At 43.2% G+C, this 22,248-nt stretch overlaps 2 protein-coding genes across 3 annotated transcripts in view; both read left to right on the top strand.

Annotated features, from left to right (window-relative positions):
• cntn2 (contactin 2) overlaps positions 1-22,248 on the top strand; it is an 83,602-nt gene that overhangs the window by 12,721 nt on the left and 48,633 nt on the right. For both annotated transcript variants that reach the window (XM_085405414.1, XM_085405413.1), the window contains exon 2: positions 21,936-22,010. In XM_085405414.1, coding sequence (XP_085261540.1) covers positions 21,944-22,010 — 67 coding nt within the window. In that variant the 5' untranslated portion in view covers positions 21,936-21,943. The remainder of the gene's footprint in view (positions 1-21,935; positions 22,011-22,248) is intronic.
• On the top strand, positions 16,958-18,833 carry LOC146669012 (E3 SUMO-protein ligase ZBED1-like). The gene is made up of 3 exons (XM_085407834.1): positions 16,958-17,609; positions 17,907-18,057; positions 18,163-18,833. The coding sequence occupies exons 1-3, from the start codon at positions 16,981-16,983 to the stop codon at positions 18,607-18,609; spliced, it is 1,227 nt and encodes a 408-aa protein (XP_085263960.1). The 5' UTR covers positions 16,958-16,980; the 3' UTR covers positions 18,610-18,833.

Genomic DNA, 22,248 nt, shown 5'->3' with positions numbered 1-22,248 from the left:
CTTCACCTTAATGGGAGCAATAGTGTCCATTACATTTAACATGTTAGCATTGAAGCTATTGACGAGCTCATTGACTGACCCTCTGGGCAGGTCAGGTGTTAATGGGAAGACCTGGTTAAAAATTGCACTACTGTGTTCAGTTATACACCGTTTTGTGATCACTGTTGTTGATATATTTATGTGGGCTGAGATTTTACTTTCAAAGAAAACACAGTAATGATCAGACAGGCCCACATCAGACACAGTAACCTTTGAAATGCTCAGGCCTTTGGAGATCAGTAGGTCAAGAGTGTGTCCTCTATTATGTGTGGCCTCTGTTACATGCTGAGTCAGCCCAAAGTTGCCCAGAGTGTTACAGATGATTCTGCTCACACCACGTGACAAAGGAGTCGACCACAGCCCGGTACTCTGTCTCATCATCCCTGCTGATGCATCCAACCACCGCAGAGTCATCAGAAAACTTCTGAAGATGGAGGTCTCTGTGCAGTGGCTGAAGTCTGTGGTGTAGAGGGTGAAGAGGAAGGGGGAGAGGACAGTCCCCTGTGGTGCCCCTGTGTTGCTGATCACCTTGTCAGACACACACTGTGGGAGACGTACATATTGTGGTCTTCCTGTCAGGTAATCAACAATCCAGGACACCAGAGAAGCATCCACCTGCATCGCTGCTAACTTATCACCCAGGAGGGTCGGCCTGATGGTGTTGAAAGCACTGGAAAAGTCAAAAAACATGACCCTCACAGTGCTCGCCGGCTGGTCCAGATGGGTGTAGACACGATTGAGCAGGTAGATGATGGCGTCCTCAGTTCTGAGACGAGGCTGATAAGCGAACTGAAGGGGATCCAGGTGTGGTCTTACTATGGGTCGCAGCTGGTCCAGGATGAGCCTTTCCAGGGTCTTCATGATGTGGGAGGTCAGTGCCACGGGCCTGTAATCCTGGGGGCCACTGGGACGAGGCGTCTTTGGTACAGGGACGAGGCATGATGTCTTCCACATCACCGGGACCCTCTGCAGACTCAGACTCAGCATAAACAGTTTATGAAAGACTCCACACAGCTGGGGGGCACAGGCCTTGAGGACAAGGGGACTCACTCCGTCTGGTCCAGCAGACTTGCCTGAGTGAAGTCTCCTCATTTGCATCTCAACCTGGTATTGAGTGAAGGTGATGGGTGGGGGAGGGGTGTCAGGAATCTCACAGGAGGCAACATGTGAAGAGAGAGGCTGGCACAGTGGTGTGGCTCTGGATTCCAGGCTGACTGCAGGTGAGGTTATGGGGGTGGGAGCAGACACTGTGGTGTCGAATCTATTGAAAAACAGATTCAACTCGTCGGCTCTATTCTCACCTCCCTCAGCTCCCCTGCTGTTGGTTGGCCTGAATCCAGTGATGGTCTTCATGCCCCTCCACACCTCTCTCATGCTGTTCTGCTGGAGTTTCCACTCCAGCTTCCTCCTGTAATTGTCCTTAGCCTCTCTGATCTTGTCCTTTAGTAACACCTGGACCTTCCTCACCTCCTCTTTGTTGCCCCCTCTGAAAGCCCTCTTCTTGTTGTTGAGGAGGGCTTTGATGTCCTTAGTCACCCACGGCTTGTTATTTGGGTAACAATGAACAGTCTGAGCTGGAACAATGGAGTCGGTGCAGAAAGTTATGTAGTCTGTGATACACTCAGTAAGCCCATTGATGTCCTCGGCGTGAGGCTCACAGAGTGTTTCCCAGTCGGTCACCTCGAAACAGCCCTGTAGTTCTGCTAAGGCCTCCTCTGACCACCTCCTAACAGTCCTGGTGGTCACAGGTTCCCTCCTCACAATTGGCACATAGCGGGGGGTGAGGTGAATCAGGTTATGATCTGACCTACCAAGTGGGGGGAGGGAGGAGGAGCTGTATGCATCCTTGACGTTAGCATACAGTAAGTCTAAAGTTTTCTCTCCCCTGGTGGGACAGTCCACATATTGTTTGAATGTTGGTAGTGTATTGTCCAGTGATACATGGTTGAAGTCACCCGAGATCACAATAAAGGCACTCGGGTGCTGAGTCTGTAACCGAGCTATGGCAGAGTGGATAGTGTCACATGCAGCTGTGGGGTTAGCAGAGGGAGGAACATAAACAGCCACCAAGATGACGTGAGAGAATTCCCTGGGTAAATAATACGGCCTGAGTCCAACAGCACACAGTTCAGTGTCCGGGCAACAAATCCTTTCTTTGATTGTTATGTTGGCAGGGTTACACCACCGGTTGTTAACTAAAACAGCAAGCCCACCTCCTTTCCGCTTACCGCTAGCGATGCTGTCCCTGTCCGCCCGAACAGTGTGGAAGCCTTCCACGGAAGCATTCTCATCGGGAATGACCTGGTGCATCCATGATTCGGTGAAACACATCAGGCTACACTATCGGTATTCCCTCTGACTCCGTACCAGTGCTGAGAGCTCGTCGATTTTAATTGCCAACGATCGCACATTTCCCATCACGATAGACGGCAGACACGGTTTAAACCTCCTCCTCGCTTCGAGCCTCCGCTGTCTCACCGTCACCTTTTTTCTTCTCTTCTGTCCTTGACCTCTGCATCCCCGATGTGTTTTCCTCCAAATTTCAGCTGGTACTTCTGCGGGCACTTCTGCGGGCCTGGCCAGCGAACCGGCCGGCATCAGGGCGATCAGCCGATCTCTGGAGTAAACAGTCCGTGCGTGTAGGAGATGTGCCGCGGTCCCGTTCCATGATAAAAGTAACAGTTCCACGGCCACCAGAAGAACAAAAACTCTCTCAATCCACATGATTGAGTAAGAGATAGAAAACGGAGGAAAATACAAGTCAGAAAAAAAAAGAATACGTAAGAAAAAAAAGCTAAACTAAGAGAAAAGCAGGAGCGACTGTAACAGGCTGCACGCTGGTTGGCGCATGCGCACTAAACCCTACGTGATGAAAAGAACAAACAAAAGACAAATGCTACGCCTAACTCCCTAACTGAATAACAGGAGGAAACTATACAGAAAACAACAGGGAAGCTCACCCCTTCGGCTTCAGTGACTATTTACAAGAGAAGGCTGATTTACACACTATATACAAGCTCAGTAAGTCACGAGAATCACAAATATCACAGTTTGGAGGAAAGGCTCAGGTCAGTTGCTGCCCCGGGACAACTGCTGGTGACAGATTTTGAAGCAACCACATGATCAGGGGACCGAGCAGCAGCCGCCAGCTAATTCAATCAGGGACCTGCAGAGACTTAAAGACACAGCGAAAGAAGCAGCCACCAAAACACATTATGGCCAGGGCCATAACAACGTGTCATTCCAATACCAAGTAAATTCATTCAATTCAGTTGTAGTCATACAGCGCCAAATCACAACAGCAGTCACCTCAAGGCGCTTCATATTGTAAGGTAGACCCTGCAATAATACATACAGAGAAAACTCAACAATCATATGACCCCCACAGATGCTCAATAGGGTCTAAGTCTGGGGACATGGTTGGCCAGTCAAGTACTTTTACCCTCAGTTTAGCAAGGCACTGGTCTTTATGGAGGTGTGATTGGGGTTGTTATCATGTTGGAACCTGTCCTGTGGCCCAGTTTCTGAAAGGAGGGGATCATGCTCTGCTTCAGTACATGTTGGCATTCATGGTTCCCTCAATTAACTGTAGCTCCCCAGTGCCAGCAGCAATCATACGTCTATTTTTAAAAGACCACCTCTGGATATGACGCTGAGCACATGCACTCAGCTTCTTTGGTGGATCATGGCGAGGTTTGTTCTGAGTGGAACCTGTCCTGTTAAACTGCTGTATGGTCTTGGTCACCGTGCTGCAGTTCAGTACCTGAGACCTTGTAACACTGACGTGTCACATGACACCAGGGAGGGAAATGGCTAACTGGGCACAATTTGGACATTTTCACTCAGGGGTGGACTGACTTTTGTTGCCAGTGGTTTAGACATTAACAGCTGTATGTTGAGTTATTTTGAGGGGACATCAAATTTACAGTATACAAGCTGCACACTGACTACTTTACATTGTACCAAAGTGTCACATCTTCAGTGATGTCCCTTGAAAGGATACATTAAAATATTTACAAAAATCTGAGAGGTCACTCACTCTTATGAGATAGTGTATATACTGATGTGCATATTGACTCCTCCTCTAAAGCTGCCCTCACTCATCTGGGAGGCCTCTTGACTGAGTGCTGAGGAGATGGACTGTATAATTAAACTATATGGAAAGATCATCAGGTAAACAAGCGGGTCCTCATGTAATGCTGTCATCATAATGAGATTGTGACGAAAAACACAATTTAGACTCTAAAGTTAGTAATGATATTTGTAGAATTGGGTGCGTCTAAAAAGAGCACCTGTAATTGTTGGAGACATAAGGTCTCCTCAATACCTACATTTTTTATTTGAAAAAAACCTCCATAACACAAGACTAGAATTAAGGCCATATAGCCATCATCTGCTGTAACCACTCATCCATGTTGTCCAATATTTTCATCACTCAATAAGGCAGAAAACAGTGCTACCACATTTTTGTAATGACATTAGACATGACACTGTACATTCCCGTAGCCGCTTTTGTTTAGGAAGGAGGAGCCAGGGGTCGAACCACCAAGCTTCCGATCAGTAGGTGACCTGCTCTACCTCCTGAGCTACAGCCACCCCGCTGTGCTTCATTTATTGCTTCCTGTAGCATAGAATAAACTGGGCCATCTTTTAGGAAAAGTGAGGGAGAAAAAAATTGTCCCTCAATTCATTGCGACGGATATTTATGCAATCACTCATAACATTAACATGATAAGCAATGTTGGACAGATTGTGTAACTGTTAATTGAAGCTAGGGCTGCAATCATTCATACTTTGAATAATTGGATTTTAAAATATTCTCTACACAACTTTTTTGCTTCGATGCTTCTGTAGTGCACGCTCTGTAGCGTGCAATTTTAACAATGCAAATGCGATCATGTATAGAACATTTGCGACTAATGTCCACACTAATACATTTTCGTTTGAAAACGCATCTTTTTCTCTCCGTTTTGGCCATTTTTCGTCAAGGAAAACTGAGTGTTTTGAAAACACTCGCCAAAGTGGATACATTTGAAAACACCATTTTTGCATCGCAGTGTGGACTGTGAAAAACGGGGGCTTTTGTTTGACGCATTTTAGTCATATGATGTAGTCATGTGACCAATTCAACTAAGATGGCGGACGGCATTGTACAGCAGTTTTTTGTTTGCTCTCAATTTTGACAGCCCCATTAAAGATTAATATCAGTTTGTACTTGCTCCAGATAGCTCACTCACTTTTGCAGCTTTGCACTCTTGGAACCAGTATCTGTTACACACCGTAAAGCGCAAAGAGGCGGAGCCGTCACTGTGATGGTGAGCTCAGGCTGAGTGAAAGAAAATACGTTTCTAGCCTCTAAAACAGCAGCACAGTTCTTGTGATCACCATTAAAACTTTACAAAAATCGAAGCACCTGATCGACAAACTCTGACGTGAAGAAAAGTGAACTTTGTAGCTGCTACATTCACCACCATTTGTTTTACACAGCCAACAATCTGCAGTAAGCCTCCAGAAGGTGTTTAAAATACGCAGAGGAACTGTTAACTCAGTCTGAGACCAGAATGGTTTAAATATACAGCTTACTGAAGGCTGAGGGCAGCTGTCCTGTTTTACATGGACACGGACAGGGTGAGTCTAAAGGGGGGCAAGGGGTGTACTAGACCATATTCATTTTAAGGTTTTCATTCATTCATTTCATTCATTTTTCCGATTAAAAGTGAAATTATATAAAATACTATCTCAGTTGCTTTTACATTTATTAATATAAATATTAAAGCTTGTTTGATGGCAGATACTCCCTTCACCCTGGCCAAAAAGACTAAAATGACCAAAGAAAAAGTGGAAAACAGCTAAACATGAGAGGTTTTTGGACAAAGTTTGTGTTTTTTCCATTGTTTAAGCACCGGTTCGAGCACCGTTTCAAAAGTACCGGTTTGGCACTGGTATCGAATAAAACCTAAATAATACCCATCCCTAGTCTGGACTTCTTTAAGTTGCTTGAAGACGTTTCACCTCTCATCCGAGAAGCTTCTTCAGTTCTAAGGTCAAATGGTGGATAGTCCCAGATATAAACCTAGTGGGAGTTTCCCCCCACAGAGGGACAAAAGGACCCCCTGATGATCCTCTAATCACCTGAGCCAAGGTGTGAAACTGGGTGTGGGTCCCAATCAGCCAGAGTTTCGGGTGTGTTCATTGTGAAACCTGGCCCCACCTTATCATTCCTGAGGTCAGATGGCCCAGGATGTGAGTGGGCGTTAAGGCGTCTGGGAAGGATCTCAAAACTGGATTATAGATGGCAGAGAGTTGGTGTCGTAAACCCCGCCTCTGTTCAAAGATGGTCGCTCACAGTGGACATAGATGCTTCTTTCACTCCTCTTTCAAACCATCTGTCCTCTCTGTCCAAAATGTGAACATTGGCATCCTCGAAAGAGTGACCTTTGACCTTTAGATGCAGATGGACTGCTGAGTCTTGTCCTGTGGAGGTGGCTCTTCTGTGTTGTGCCATGCGCTTGTGAAGTGGCTGTTTGGTCTCTCCAATGTAGAGGTCTGGGCATTCCTCGCTGCACTGTACAGCATACACCACATTGTTAAGTTTGTGTTTTGGCGTTTTGTCTTTTGGGTGAACCAGTTTTTGTCTGAGCGTGTTGCTGGGTCTGAAATGCACTGGGATGTCATGCTTGGAGAAAACTCTCCTGAGTTTCTCTGATACGCCGGCTACATAGGGGATGACAATGTTGTTGCGTCTGTCCTCCCTCGCTGGTGTCTGATCTTCTTTTCTGTGCCTCTTTGCTGACTTTAAGAACGCCGATTTAGGATAGCCGCACGTTTTGAGTGCTTCCTTTACATGTGTGTGTTCCTTCTTTTTCCTTCAGGCTTAGAGGGAACATGTTCTGCCCGGTGGTGTAGGGTCCTGATTACTCCAAGTTTGTGTTCCAGAGGGTGATGGGAGTCAAACAGGAGGTACTGGTCCGTGTGTGTGGGCTTCCGGTAAACTTCGATGTTGAGTTTGCCGTTCTCTTCAATGTGCACAGCGCAGTCCAGGAAAGGCAAACAGTCGTCCTTTGTGTCTTCCCTGGTGAACTTGATGTTTTTATCCACAGCGTTAATGTGCGCAGTGAAGGATTCCACTTCTTGTGTCTTGATTTTGACCCAGGTGTCGTCCACATATCTGTACCAGTGGCTGGGTACTCTTCCTTTGAAAGAGCCAAGAGCCTTCCTTTCCACTTCCTCCATGTAAAGGTTGGCTACAATAGGTGATACGGGGGAGCCCATGGCACAGCCATGTTTTTGTCTGTAAAAGCCTTCGTTGTATTTGAAATATGTAGTGGTGAGGCAGAGGTCTAACAGTGTGCAGATCTGATCGGGTGTGAAGTTGGTCCTGTCTAGATAGCCCAAGTTCTCACTAGTAAGTGAGAACAGTGAGTAGAGCACTGCTTTCCCCTTTTAAGGCAAGGCAAGGCAAGGCAAGTTTATTTGTATAGCACAATTCAACAACAAGGTGATTCAAAGTGCTTTACAGAGACATTAGAAACAAAAACAAATAAAAAGCATGATTTAAAATTGATTAAAACAAACTAACAAACAAACAAAACAGTATATAAAATCAAAACAGATCAAATCAGAACAGTAGATAAAATCAGTAGTTAAATGTAAGTTTTGAAATTTAAGCTTAAAGTGTGGATTTGGTGCTTTATTCAAATGCAGCTGAGAACAGGTGAGTCTTCAACCTGGATTTAAATAAACTGAGTGTTTCAGCTGATCTGAGGCTTTCTGGGAGTTTGTTCCAGATATAAGGAGCATAAAAGCTGAATGCAGCTTCTCCGTGTCTGGTTCTGACTCTGGGAACTGATAAAAGACCGGATCCAGATCACCTGAGGGATCACACCGTTTTGTGATCACTGCTGTTGATATATTTGTGTGGGCTGAGATTTTACTTTCAAAGAAAACACAGTAATGATCAGACAGGCCCACATCAGACACAGTAACCTTTGAAATGCTCAGGCCTTTGGAGATCAGCAGGTCAAGAGTGTGTCCTCTATTATGTGTGGCCTCTGTTACATGCTGAGTCAGCCCAAAGTTGCCCAGAGTGTTACTCAGGTCTTTAGTCCCTTTGTCCTGAGGGTTGTCCACATGGATGTTAAAATCCCCAGCAATAATTACACAGTCAAAATCAACACAGATCACAGACAGCAGTTCACTGAGGTCATTAAAAAAGTCTGTGCAGTATTTGGGAGGCCTGTAAACATTAAGAAACACAACTTTGGATGGGGCCTTCAGCTGTAAAGCCACATATTCAAAAGACTGAAAACTTCCAGGAGATAGCTGCTTACATTGAAATGATTCATTAAATAAGACAGCAACCCCTCCTCCTCTCCTGCTCGCCCTGACCTCACTGATAAAACTGTAGTTAGGAGGGGTCGTCTCGATGAGAACAGCTCCACTGTTACTTTGGTCCAACCAAGTTTCAGTTAAAAACATAAAATCAAGGCTGTGCTCAGTGATTAAATCATTAATTAAAAATGTTTTCCCAGCTAAAGATCTAACATTTAATAAAGCCAACTTAAGTGTTTTAGAGGCATTACTTGTCCCCTCGTGTTTGGGAGCAGTCTGTGGCACACAAGGTATGTTTACTATGTTTAAAGATCTTTTAGAGTGCAGCTCTCTGTGTTTTGACCAGGCCACATGTCTCCTGTCACCTAAAAGTACAGAAATTTTAAAACCTTGTAGTAAACAGGGTCCCAGCTTCTCCTGGGAAAAGTCACCACTGCCATAATCCTCGCAGCTCGGACCCTCCACACATCACACATCAGACTGTGGAGACAGGGCATGAAGGTGGTAAGGAGGAACTAAGGGGGGCGAGGCTGGGCAATGTGACTTCGATTGCTCTGTTGAGGGTGGGGCTCGATGGCGAACCTTTGGCTGCTCTGGTGGGGGGTTTATGGGGGACAAAAAGGGATTGGGCCGGGGGGTAGATCTGAGCCCAGCATTTAAGCTGTCTGATGGTTCGCTTCGAGGCAGACTGAACGTCTTTTTCCATTGCATCACCAAATTTTTCCACACAGCATTCTTCCCCAACCCAGTGATCCAACTCACAACCCGGTGGTTATGAATGGATAGCTCAGCATCTCTTTTAACCCAGTTGTGCAGAACATACAGCTGCAGATACAATAATACGATTATAATGTCGATCATGTGACCTAGGTTTCCCTGCTGTCACATGTGGACATCCTTATGTTTGAACATGGTGTTCAAATGTGCCAACACAGTTCAAAGCAGCTACGGAACTACTACTCCCACAGAGATTGATTATCATGTTAATAGTGTTGCAACCTTACATACAACTCTGGATACTGTGGCTCCTCTGATAACAAAAGCCACAAATAAGAAGTACTTGACTCCCTGGTATAACTCTCAATGTGCACCTTAAATCAGATAATCCATAAAGCAGGGAGGAAATGGCATCTTACTAAAATTCCAAAAGCCCTCCATAAGGATAGAATATTTTACTATTGATCAGCGATAACAAGAAGAACAACACCAGGTTTCTCTTCAGCACTGGAGCCAGGCTGACAAAGATTCAGAGCTCTATCGAGCCAAGTGTTCATTTAACTTTAACCAGTAACGACTTTGTGCATTTTTCACTAATAAAGTTACTATTGGTAATTCTTCAGACCAGTGTTTTTCAACCTTTTTGAGTCATGGCACATTTTATAGAATGTCCTGAAAATGTCCCGAGGCGTACCACCAACCAAACATGTATCAAAATGACACACTATAGCCCAGGGGTCGGCAACCTTTCTGATGACGAGTGCATCTAAAATTTCCTCAGAGGTCAGTGTGCCATATGACTGCATTAGCAACAAATTTAATAATGCTCTATATTAACAGTTAAACACTATATAGAACAACTTTATAGGATTATATTTGTTCGCAGATGTTGGCAGCTATCAGCGAATAGTTATCAGCTATTTTGAAACAAAAAAAGACTTTTTATCCATAACAGCAAATGAACTGTACAACAGAAAATACAAATGCTATTTATGGTCTCCTCACAACAATGATAAGAAAAATAAACTGGGCCAATATGGCATGTTTGTTAATACAGAGACAGACATGTTAATGTGATCTGTGGTCTCCGAGTGTCCAGCATTCAGAGGCTACCTGAGGACTCATGTGAGAGAAAACCTGCTCACACAGACATGTGGAGCCAAACACTGTCAATAAGGCCTCTGCAATGTTCTGAAGCCAGTTAAACCTGTCAGGTAGTGATGTCCAGCAGGTGAAAATGCAGCTCCATGAACACGCACAGCTGTGGATTCCAGCTGCTTCGATGTTACATTAACTGGCATTAACTCAGCCAGTTAATGTGAGACAAATCCAGCTGCTCATTAAAGCTTCTGGTTTGATCAGAAAATAAAACATTGGTCCAAACACCTGAAAGTCCCGAAAAAGTCTACGGATGTATCCGTGGTGCTGATGCTGCGCTGAGCGGACAGCTCCTGAAGCATTTGAAGTGTCAGAATGCCAGCTAACAACGTCCCTCTCACCTGTAGGCTAAGTTATTTTTAGCCAACTACAAGTTGAATCTGGTAGTTGGGGTTGTTAGCTAAGATACCGTCTTTAAGAAGCGGCACAGCTAATGTGTCTATGCGAGCTGATTTGCGATGTGCACCGCTGGCCCGGTCATTTATTTTTTAATGCACCTTCTCAGATTAACTCAGCCCACCAGGTATTAAAGCCATAAAGCCTTTGAATAAAAACAAACACTGTGGTGACAGTGATGTACAGTCTTGTTGGTATATGTATGATTTCTATACGTTTGACATCAGATGAAAACTTTGGTTGTAAGATTCAGATAATTATTTAATAAAAGCGAGACATTTTAAATGAGAATAAGAAAGAAAAGTATTTCTTTGTGCCCCCCTCTCCCTGTTAATGCCCTACCTGCCCCCCTGGCAACACTTTGCTAGACCCGCCCCTGCACAGTTACCAGCTGTCAGCTGCTTAGAAAAGGATGCTGGTGTTATTTGTCTCTCAGAAACAGTTCATAACTTCCCTTCAACTCATTCCTGTCACCTAAAAGGTAAACCTGTTTCTCCATCACCTGTTCAGCTCTGATGATTCAGTAAGGACATCTCCTGGTTTCATCTTCATGTTTCCCTCTCACCACATATCCAAACCGACATCATGACCAGCAGCTTTACAGCTGTGGCTCCAGCAAACATCAGCTGATACTAGAAATTAATATTAAATAAATTCTAACAACAGCTGATCAAGCTTAAACGTGCTGCTGTTGTTTAGAGCGACATGCGCTGGTTTCCTCTTTCTGGCGCAAAGTGGGCGATAAACAAACAGGAGAGACGATCAGCTGATCATTGATCAGTTTCATGATGGAAGTAGAAACAGGAGAGGGAGGGGAGAGAATGAGAGGAGAAGAGGCAGCTGCAGCGTAAAGACGCAGAATAACTCTGGTCTCTCCTACTCCTGCCTCTCCTTCCCTCTGTGGAAGCTCCGCCATAGCCACCACCAAACACCTGAGTTGTCGTTACACATCAGCCAGCATCTGGCCAATCCACCACCTTTCATTGTTTATACCGTTACAAAAAAACAAACATCGGCCTGTCTAGTTGAACACAAAGATGATATTCTGGCAGGCTCAAAAAGCTTTGCTTACATAGATATGTTGTGGGAAATGCAATGTCACAATATCTCTTTGCCAGAATGGGGAAGTCCTTGGCAGCAGTCAACCAAAAACTGTCCAGATCAGCAAAGTTTAGCTTTAAACCACGCTCTTGTCTCAGTTCAGTTAGTTCCTCCTGCTCCTGCAAAGTCATATCCTTCCAGAAACTGCTGCTGAGCTATACGGGTCCCTTACCCAGTTATGGCATTCAGCGGAGACTGAGGCAAAATAAACGGACAGCTTCTGCTCAAGCGTATAAATAGGGACATATATAGTCTCCTCAGACTATAAATGTCTCCTTCTCCAATACCCGCTGTTCTCATTTTCATGCCCCCCCCCTCCCCCCCTCATTGCTCATCGTTCCGAGGTTGTGGTCCCAGCTAGTGAAAGCTATATAAAAATTTAACAGTATCCTCAGCATAACCATGTATAAAAAGAGGTTATATGCACACACAATACGGTAATATTATGTTGAAGCACACTCCGCGAGGCTCCGCCTACGGTAGCCATAATGCTCCGACAATCCATCAAGCGGTGCGGCTTCGTAGCTCAGCAAAGTCGTACTAAAACATTTTTGACAGATTTGAGTGCAGTGTATCACATAAAATCAGTTCGGTAATAAAGGTAATAACGACGGCCCGCTAGCATGCGCCACCAAAAATAGTGCTTTGTTGTGTATCTGACGGACGAAAGCTAAACCAGTTCCACCACTGAAGCTGCAGTATTTTTACAAACCAGTTCTGGTTCATCTGTTTCACTCAACGATCTGCTTTCGCCCTTCTCATTCTCCGTCGCCGCCATGCTTTTTCCACCATGTGCGTATGAAAACAAAGGCACTGCACATGTGCGTTTTACCCATATTCTATCGCCATATTTCATTTTCTTATCGTTGCCTAACGTTATACTGGTATTACCGTGAATGGTGTGATATGGCCCAGCCCTATTGCACACCACTCATCACTTGCAAGCAGCTTTGCATCATTGTACCTCTCATCACTCAAAACACTTCTAGCTGTTCCCACAGCTCATGCACATGGGCCAGTACTTTGTGCGAGGAAATGGGAGCGGATCATAAAGCCTTATTGCTCCACGCAGAGGTCCGATGGTTGTCACGTGGCAGAGATGCAAATATGCGAGTTTTCAGAGGTCCAACATCATCCAACACAGGAGCTAGGTCTGCTGGTAAAGTCTTGGCAACAAGTGCCTCGTGGTGCAGAAACAGTGTGTAACAATAACATCTGGCTGTATCACTTTCACTCTGCTAACGAAACCTTTGGCGCGCCTGACCATGGCTGCTGCTCCATTAGTGCAAACACTCGTGCAGTTTTCCCACTTAAGCGCTCCTTGCTTGGTTGCTTCGGATGTAACCCGAACAATTTCCTGTTCTTGTTCTTCTGATGGCATCCTTGAACTCCCTCTGCGCTGTCGATCGGAGCTTGGCACGCTCCCCTCATCCTTCAGATGCCCATCTGTTGTCCACAATCATCTCTTGATGACCTCTGGAAAGCCTCATGGCACAGCTCTCATTCCAACGCAGCTTTATGATCATTGCTGTGGTTCTGAAATTGTCACATGATGACTAGTAGGGCCCCAAACAGCACGACCTTCCACCTCAATAAAGTATTCATTAATAAAGTATTCAGCAACACAGAGACAAGTATCATGTGCAGGTTTTCTCAAATCATTAAACCACTACTATTGCCATAATGTGCCCCAAATTTATTTATTATTTATTCCACATTACTGTAATCAGTGACTTTCCTTAAGTAATGCCACTCACTCATTTCATCACTATGAGCTCAACAATAGTCAGATAATGGGCCCAACCTTTAAAAATGTCCTCTAATCATTGCACTTCTGCTGTAACATCACTTGTCTGTCTGTGCTGAATCCTTCACAAGCACTCTTAGAGGGAAACAAACATTAGCAAAACACATGAAGCATCCTGGAGGTCAGTGCTGATCAACAGATTCCAGAGGTGCTGCAGAAAGGTCAAAGTTAACCATCCACAGCAGTGAAAAGGAGTGACACTGGTTTCAACACAGTATGTCTCACATTGTTTACACATTCTCACAGTAATATTCACATTTTCTCAACAACACAGTATAATAGCATAACCAAGATATAACCTGTGAACACAGTTTCCTTCACACATAAACCCAGTAATCCTGTGAAAAAACACTAATTAATTTACAATAATCTCTGAGTGAATCTGAAAGTTGCTTCAGCAGTAAACCTTTTTCACTGGCAGCACCAGACGTCACTCGTTATATTTGAGACAACAAACAGTCACAACAGGTGACTCCCTTTTTATGTTCACCTGAGACATGATCAGACCCAGTCTGGGTGGAAATGTGTCTAACTTTAGAGACGTTGCACAAATGGAAGAACGCAGTCTTACATATTTGTTTAATATGTGCATTGAAGGACATGTCCTGGTCAAAAATGACTCCAAGGTTCCTCACAGTGTTACTGGAGGCCAAGGTAATGCCATCCAGAGTAAGAATCTGCTTAGATACCATATTTCTAAGATTTTCAGGGCCGAGTACAATAACCTCAGTTTTATCTGAATTAAGAAGCAGAAAGTTAGCGGCCATCCAGGTCTTTATGTCTTTAAGACATTCCTGCTATTTTAAAGATTAGACTTAAGCTTTCCTTTTTACTAAAGCATATAGTTAGGGCTCGATCAGGTGGTCCTGAGTCCACCCTTAGTTATACTGCAATAGGTGTAGGCTGCTGGGGGCTTTCCATGATGCACTGAGCATCTCTCACCCCTTTTCAACCACCATGTGTCCGTATACTACTCTCCACTTAGTTATTATTAATCTCTGGGACAGCATGTCCTGTCTCCGTCCCCTCAACCCCAACCAATCACAGGAGATGGCCCCTCCCTGAGCCTGGTTCTGCCGGAGGTTTCTTCCTGTTAAAAGGGAGTTTTTCCTTCCCACTGTCACCAAGGTTCTTCTCTGTTTCTCTGTATTACTTTAGGGTCATTACTTTACAATAATAATAATACTGTGTTTTTTTAAATTTGGCGCTATATAAATAAAATTGAATTGAAATGAGTTCATTATGGAAAAACTGTCATCTCTACAGAACAACACGCTAGTTCAGCTCAGGCAGGTAGTTCCTCCCAATCACGCCCCTCCACGTTTTGCTGCCATTGTCTCCCAGCAGGACAGCAGAGCTACCATATGGAGCACCCTCGAGCACACCACCCAGTGACTCCAAGCTGTGCACTCTGTAGTGTCATTTGACACATAAACACAAACAATAGTTTGGACCAAATCCTTAACCCAAAGACACGGAAACACAACTTGTCCGTCTACTACCAAAGCCCCCAGTGTATAGGCACTGAGAGGATTAGGGGTGGGTTTAAAAAGTCGATTCATCGATTAAAATCGATTCTAACTGGAATAAAACGATATCGATTCATTAAATCCTGAAATCAATTTTTTCTATACATATGTAGTTTGCCGCGTATGAAACTTGCAAGCGGTTAACATGAGGAAGTCACGCGAGAGTTAAGTGACCTGGACGCATGAACCATCATGGCTACTCCCGAGAATGTGCCACCGAGCCTAAAGGCAGATGTCTGGCAACACATTTTGGGTCCTGCCCTGTTCGCACTCTATTTGTTGCTATTGGGCTCCATCTTCTCGCGGTACAGCATTTCATTTCACTGTTTTGCTGATGATTTGCAGATTTATCTACCTTTAAAAGCAGGGTCAGACCATCCCCAGCTCTTATTACGCTGCCTTGATGATGTCAAACAGTGGTTGTCATTAAATTTTTTAAAGCTAAATGAAAATAAAACTGAGGTTGTCATTTTTGGCAACTTGAATCATATCGACAGCACTCTGGGCACCCTTTCCTCGTATCGTAAAACACATGTAAAAAACCTCGGTGTCTACATTGATGGTTCTTTTAAATTGAATAAGCAGGTGAGTGCAGTAGTTCAGTCCTGCTTCTTTCAGCTAAGACAGCTGGCCAAGGTAAAGCCATACCTCCCGGCTAACGTCTTTGAGCGTGTTATTCACCTTTTCCTTACTTGCAGATGAGACTACTGCAATTCATTGTGTTATGGTCTAGATCAGGCCTCCATCCATCGTCTTCAGATGGTCCAAAATGCAGCTGCTCGCCTGCTAACTGGTACCAAACGGAGAGAGCATATAACCCCAGTTTTAGTTTCTCTACACTGGCTTCCTGTCTCCTACAGGATCCAATTTAAACTTCTACTTTTTGTTTTTAAGTCACTTAATGCCCGAGCCCCTCCTTACCTGTCTGAGCTCCTCTCTGTTTATGCTCCAGGACAAACCACGAGGTCCAACTCAAAACTAATGCTGTCCATCCCACGGACTGACCTCAAATCCCGTGGTGATAGATCCTTCTCTGTGGCAGGTCCCAGACTTTGGAATAGTCTCCCCTTAAATATTAGATCTGCACAAACACTTGATCAATTTAAATCTTTACTAAAGACACATTTCTATGCCCTGGCTTTTAACACACTATGACCCAAGCATTCTGGTCTTATTTGAATTAGTTTTAGTTATTGTTTTAATTATTTTATTGTCCTATTATTGTTTTTTACTGTTATTATTGTGTTACATTGTTGCTTTTTAATACCATTTTTATATTGTTAAGCACTTTGTGCAGCATCGGCTGTTTGAAATGTGCTATATAAATAAATTTGACCTTGACCTTAAGAACTGTGAAGACAGTGAAGAGCCGGACAAAAGCAAAGCCGTATGTAAGATGTGCAAAATGGAGGTAAAGCACTGTGGAAATACCACAAATCTCAGAAATCATTTAACGAGGCATCATCCAGATATCCCGCTAGCAAAAACGGCCGACACCAAGCAACGCTCACTCGAAAAGGCATTGAAGGCATTGCAGTGAAGTTGGCATCCACTTCTCCACGTGCCCAAAAAATAACCCAGTCTGTGGCAACTTTCATATGTAAAGATATACGTCCGTACAGCGTTGTTGAAAATGATGGCTTCCAAAACCTCATTAATACGCTGGACGCACGCTATGTTTTACAAACACGCAAACATTTGAGTGAAGTGGTAATCCCAAACATGTATATAAAAAGTGAAACACGATGTTACAGCCTCACTCACGTCAGCAGAGAGAGTCGCTATAACCTGTGACAGCTGGACATCCAGAGCAACAGGTAACTACCTGACTATCACCTCACACCATATCGACCAGGAGTGGAGACTGAAGCAAGCCACACAGCAGCTAATTTATCTGAAATTATGTTCAAAGCAATCGAAGAATGGGAGCTTACAAACAAAAATCCAGTCATCGTAACTGACAATACTGCAAATATGGTGCGAGCTGTGGAAATAACGGGCTGGTTGCACATTGGTTGTTTTGCCCACACACTCAATTTAGCTTCACAAGCAGGACTGAAAGTTCCAGCTGTTGCGCAGCTGCTTGGCCGAGTGAGACGCATAGCATCCTTTTTTCATCGCAGCACTGTTGCAAGTCGCAAGCTTAAAGAGAAGCAAAAGATACTGAATCTACCTGCCCATAAGCTGGTGACTGATGGGGTGACCAGATGGAACAGCACATTGGAGATGCTGGAACGCTTCCTAGAGCAACAACCAGCAATCTCTGCAGCTCTACTCTCACCTGAAGTGAGGAGAAGTGACAGTAATCGCTGTAGTCTTACAGAGGCTGACATAACTCATGGAGAAGATCTAGTGAAAGCTTTGAAGCCGCTGAAAGCAGCCACACTGGTTATGTCTGAAGAAAAGTCCCCGACCCTTTCCATCATTGCACCTCTGCATGCACAGCTGCTGGAGAAGAGGATCAGTGTCTCTCACGACTCCTCACTGATTAAAGACCTCAAGACTGCTGTATACGACAACTTGAAGTCAAGGTATGTTTATGAATTGTGTGTGTATGCCATGAATGAGTGCAACTGTATGGATGCATATATTACATGAAAATTCTTATTATAGTGAAAAAATCTATATATTATAAAAATGTTAGTTAAGCCCTCTTGTCCAGTAATAGGCCTTTTGATTTTATATCTATCTATCTTTAGATGTTTATATATAAATTATGGAAACAAAGTCGTATATTAATGTTTCTGATCTTGCATGAGTGTATGTAACCATGCACATGTATATCCAACATAATAAACTGAGTTAAATGTGCAAAATCTCTTTTCAAGATATGTGGCCCTAAAGGACAAGCTGTACATTGCATCAGCATTAGATCCTCGCTTTAAGGCCCTGCCATTCTTGTCCAAAGAGACCTGTAACAACACATTCTCTCAGTTGGTGTTGGAAGCAGCAGGTTTGGAGAACGTGGACACAGCTATTGTGAGTTACAGAAACAAAAACAAAAAATTATTGGTTTTTTTGCACTACTCGAGTTAGAATATAAATAGTAATTTCTTTATTAATTAAGTTTTCATTTTTCTACAGCGACAGTCTGATGGTGACACATCTGAAGAAACTGTCCCTGACATCTCTCTCGGTGGTGTTGATGAAGTGGATTATGCCCCTCCAATTAAGAGGTCAAAGGACTCTGCATTAATTTTTCTCCTTGGGCCCGCCTACTCAACAAAAACCACAGCGCCACAGAAAACACCAACTCAGAAGGCAAAGGAAGAAGTGAATCGATACAGGGGCGTTGAGCCTGTTGCACTTTCTGAGGATCCTTTGATCTGGTGGAGGGACCATGAAAGGGAGTATCCGCTTTTGGCTCTTCAAGCAAAGCAGTATCTTTCCATACCTGGGACCAGTGTTCCTTCTGAACGAGTGTTTTCAACTGCTGGTGACACTGTTACCGCACAAAGGAGCTGCCTGACTCCACAACATGTAGACCAGCTTCTCTTCTTGCAGAAAAACCTTACAGTCTCAAAGAAGTGAGGGGGTAGTTATAAATGAGGCTAAATTGCAAGAGTTTCACAGAGGTTTTACAATACTGTTCAGTATGTTTTCATTTTTTGAAGTATTTTAAAAGGCAGTTTTTCCTTTTGTGATCGGTCAGTTTCTGTCAGTTCACTTGTACACGCTGTGTTATCCTGTGTGTCTCCAAAACACAAGAGTGGATTTCAGGAAAGCTGTGTGAGACACGAACAGCAAAACTATTTCTCTGAGGCGTTACTGATGTTTACAAAAGATATGTTCTATTTGCACTGGATCCCTGATCCACTATTGTTAATGTATGTATGAAAATAAATATATACTGATGTTAATTAAAAATTACATTATTGTAACTGCTTTAGTATCTGCTCTTAATTTTGAAATTTATGTAATTCATTCACAAGGCTTAGAGGGTTCTTTTGACAGTACATATACAAGGTGAACAATCATAATTTTATATATATTATGGTTCATATAATAATATTTCAGACTGATTCAAAATCGAATTGAATTGAATCGAATCGAATCGTGGATCAAATCGATTCGGGACCTTGTGAATCGAATCGATTCTAGAAATCAGTGACGATACCCAGCCCTCGAGAGGACACTATGATACCTACCCCTGCTTGCTGCCTCTCACCTCTCACTCGAGACAGAAACCGCCCCTCGCCATGATACTGGCTCTAGAACCCGAGCTGTGCTTTGAGGTCAGCCCAACTAAATGTAGTCAGTATTTCTTATTAACTCACGCACTGGGTCAAGCTCCTTCCCACCAGAAAGGTGGGACTAAACATGGCACTCTGCACCATTGCCATCTGTTCCAAGGACATTGTGCCAGTATAGTGGTTTGTTCAGATGCAACTTTTCAAACCTATGCCATGCTGCCATTTTACTTTTGGAGATAAGCTGCTCCCTCCTGCAAACCTTTCCAAACAAGCTATACTTGTTTAGTATTTTTTTATTCGGACAAAGTTTAAAATTTAACATGGCAACTGTAGAGTCTTAGTTGGCTAAGATGTGTTGTTTGGATTTTGTAGTGTTTCTGAGCAATGCACAGCATGACCGTGGTATACATTTGCTGGGACATCCACTCCTGGGACTGCTGATGGGAAGCTGTCTTGAATTTTTGACACTGACGAATAATCATGCTTACTATAGAACGATGGACTTCAAATTGTTTGGTCTTGTAACAGTTCCATTAAGCTCACCGCATTGCTTGTGTCGCCAGCTGAATTTGACATCACATCATGTGTTGCCTTAACCACATTGATTGGGAGCAACAGTTCATCACTCTGATGTGCAGTTGCAGCACTTGTTTCTTCCTCACTGATAAAACTAAGAAAAAAACACACTATGCCAGATTGTCCAGAAAATGGAAAGGTTTAATGGACACCATAACGAGATAATCTCTTAACAATCTAAGAAAGATCTTGATCTGTAATTGTGAAATCAGCTGCTTGTTAGAAGCTGAAGACAAGTCTCTTGATACTCACTGAAAGCAGCTTTCATTTAGACCCTTGGGTTGTTTTAGTCTAAAATATCAAAAGAAATTAATAAAAAAATTACCTTTTTGTTCTGGTTGTGATGTGCCACTCCCAAAGCAAAGGGATACACACAGAGCAGAGACGTAGACAGTAATTTCATAGTGTGGGCTCTTGTAAAGGTCAACCTCAGGACAAATCCATCCCATATGGAAAAGATATATATATAAATCTTATAAAGCTTTTATCTGTCTTGTGTGAAACTTGTATGAAAAGCATACAAGAGTGAAAACAGATATAAGATCCCTTGAAAAATTATATAAATGAAACTTGTATGTTTTGGATACTTACTAAAACAATATATGAAAGTAATGAGAAAGTGGCCACTTTCATGAGTAAATCATAGAAGTTTTTACTATTTCTTTTCCATATGGGATACACATGCATAAGACATGATCTGAGGACAAAACACAGTTAAACTCACAGAAATTTGAGCTGCAAAAGAATCCCCACATATTTTTTCAAAAGGGCAACTTTAATCCAAAGTCCTTAACAGTTCGATCAATGGAATCGGCCATGTACTGTAATAACTTGAACGAGAATCTCCTTCCCTGACCCAGAAAACTGAAGATTATTCAAATATCAACCAAAAATATATCAAGTGACTATCAGTCAAGTCCTCCTAATGAGTTCTCCTTATTGAAGTGAATGTTGTTTTAGTGTTGGATGAAGGGATCAAACACAGGGCTGTTACCTGGGAGACTGAAGTTTCTGTTCTTTGCCAAACCAAGTTAAACAACGCTACCTGGTTAGAAGAAGCAGCATTTTCTCATCTGCCTTCACACGTGTATTCAATTCAGTTGTGTTCATATATCACCAGCCCACAACAACAGTTGTGTCAAGCTGCTTTGTATTGTGAGGTTAAGACCATACAATATTAACTCAAGTAATGTCCCATTTCCATTCCATAGGCTTTAATGTGATGTTGGCCCACCCTTTGCAGCTATGACATCTTCAAACCTTCTAGAAAGGCCTTACACAATGTTTGGAGTATATTTATGGGAATTTCTGATTTTTTCACAACTGCGTTTGTGTGGTTAGACACTAATGTTGGACAAGGAGGCCAAAGTTTCACTATCAGGTTGTGGTCAGGTCAGGGTTCTTTAACACCAAACTCACACATCTGTGTCTTTATGGACCTTGCTTTGTGCAATGATGCACAGTTATGTTGGAAGAAGAAAGGGCTATCCCCAAACTGTTCCCACAAAGTTGGGAGCATAACATTGTACAAAATGTATTAGTATGCTAAAGCGTTAAGAGTTCCCTTCACTGGAACTAAGGGTTCAAACCCAGCTCCTGAAAAATAATCCAACACTACAGGTCCCCATCCACGGCCATGCACGGCCATGAAAACAATGTTGGTCTTTCAGTGTGCTTGGCTTATATGAATGGAGTGTACGGTCTAGTTTCATCTGATCTATGTTTGATCCTTAAGATCAGACTTCAAGTTTTACCTTGTGCACCTAGGATTTTGAAATGGATGCCATTGGTGCATCTACTGGTAGGCTAACAGGTAGAATTGGCAACCACAGGTATTATTTTATGTCTTTTATCTGTAGAGTTTTCAATTTCTCTGTGTGCCTGCACCGTCCTCAAGATATTAAGACATCCTTTGACAGTCCAAAGGTGAACTTGTGAGGCTAATTTGTGACCGTAAAGAGACCTGAATGGTTTTCTGTCTCTGGATGGAATTTCCTGTTGGTGCTTTCGTTAAAGCAGTCTTGTTATCTTTTTAGCATAAATTGCATACCTACATGTCCTGTCTGAATGGTTTTCCTTCTGCTTCAGATCTGTTTATGGTCCAAATGTGGCTCTTGGTCTGTCTCCTGACCCTCAGCTCAGTGGCCCTGATGACTGCTGTTGGTAAGTTCCACTTTTCAAGATTATAAATATTTTATCTAGTCTCGGTAACAGAAACGTCTTTTGGGGGGTTCCACTTACTATTTCCTAATTAAATACACACACAAAAAATAATCTTTTATTAGAGATTTTATCATTTGTGAGCACAGAAATATATATTAAAAAAAATTAAAAATTCCCCACTTGCCCCTGCGGATGGTCATTCCTTCAAGCTCGGGTCCTCTACCAGAGGTTTGGGAGC

This window comes from Rhamphochromis longiceps, linkage group LG5 (genome assembly GCF_057381845.1).
Source record: "Rhamphochromis longiceps isolate RC_006_pf linkage group LG5, R_longiceps_female_GT1.1, whole genome shotgun sequence".
Taxonomy (NCBI): Eukaryota; Metazoa; Chordata; class Actinopteri; order Cichliformes; family Cichlidae; genus Rhamphochromis; species Rhamphochromis longiceps.
This window is presented reverse-complemented; position numbering and strand designations above follow the sequence as displayed.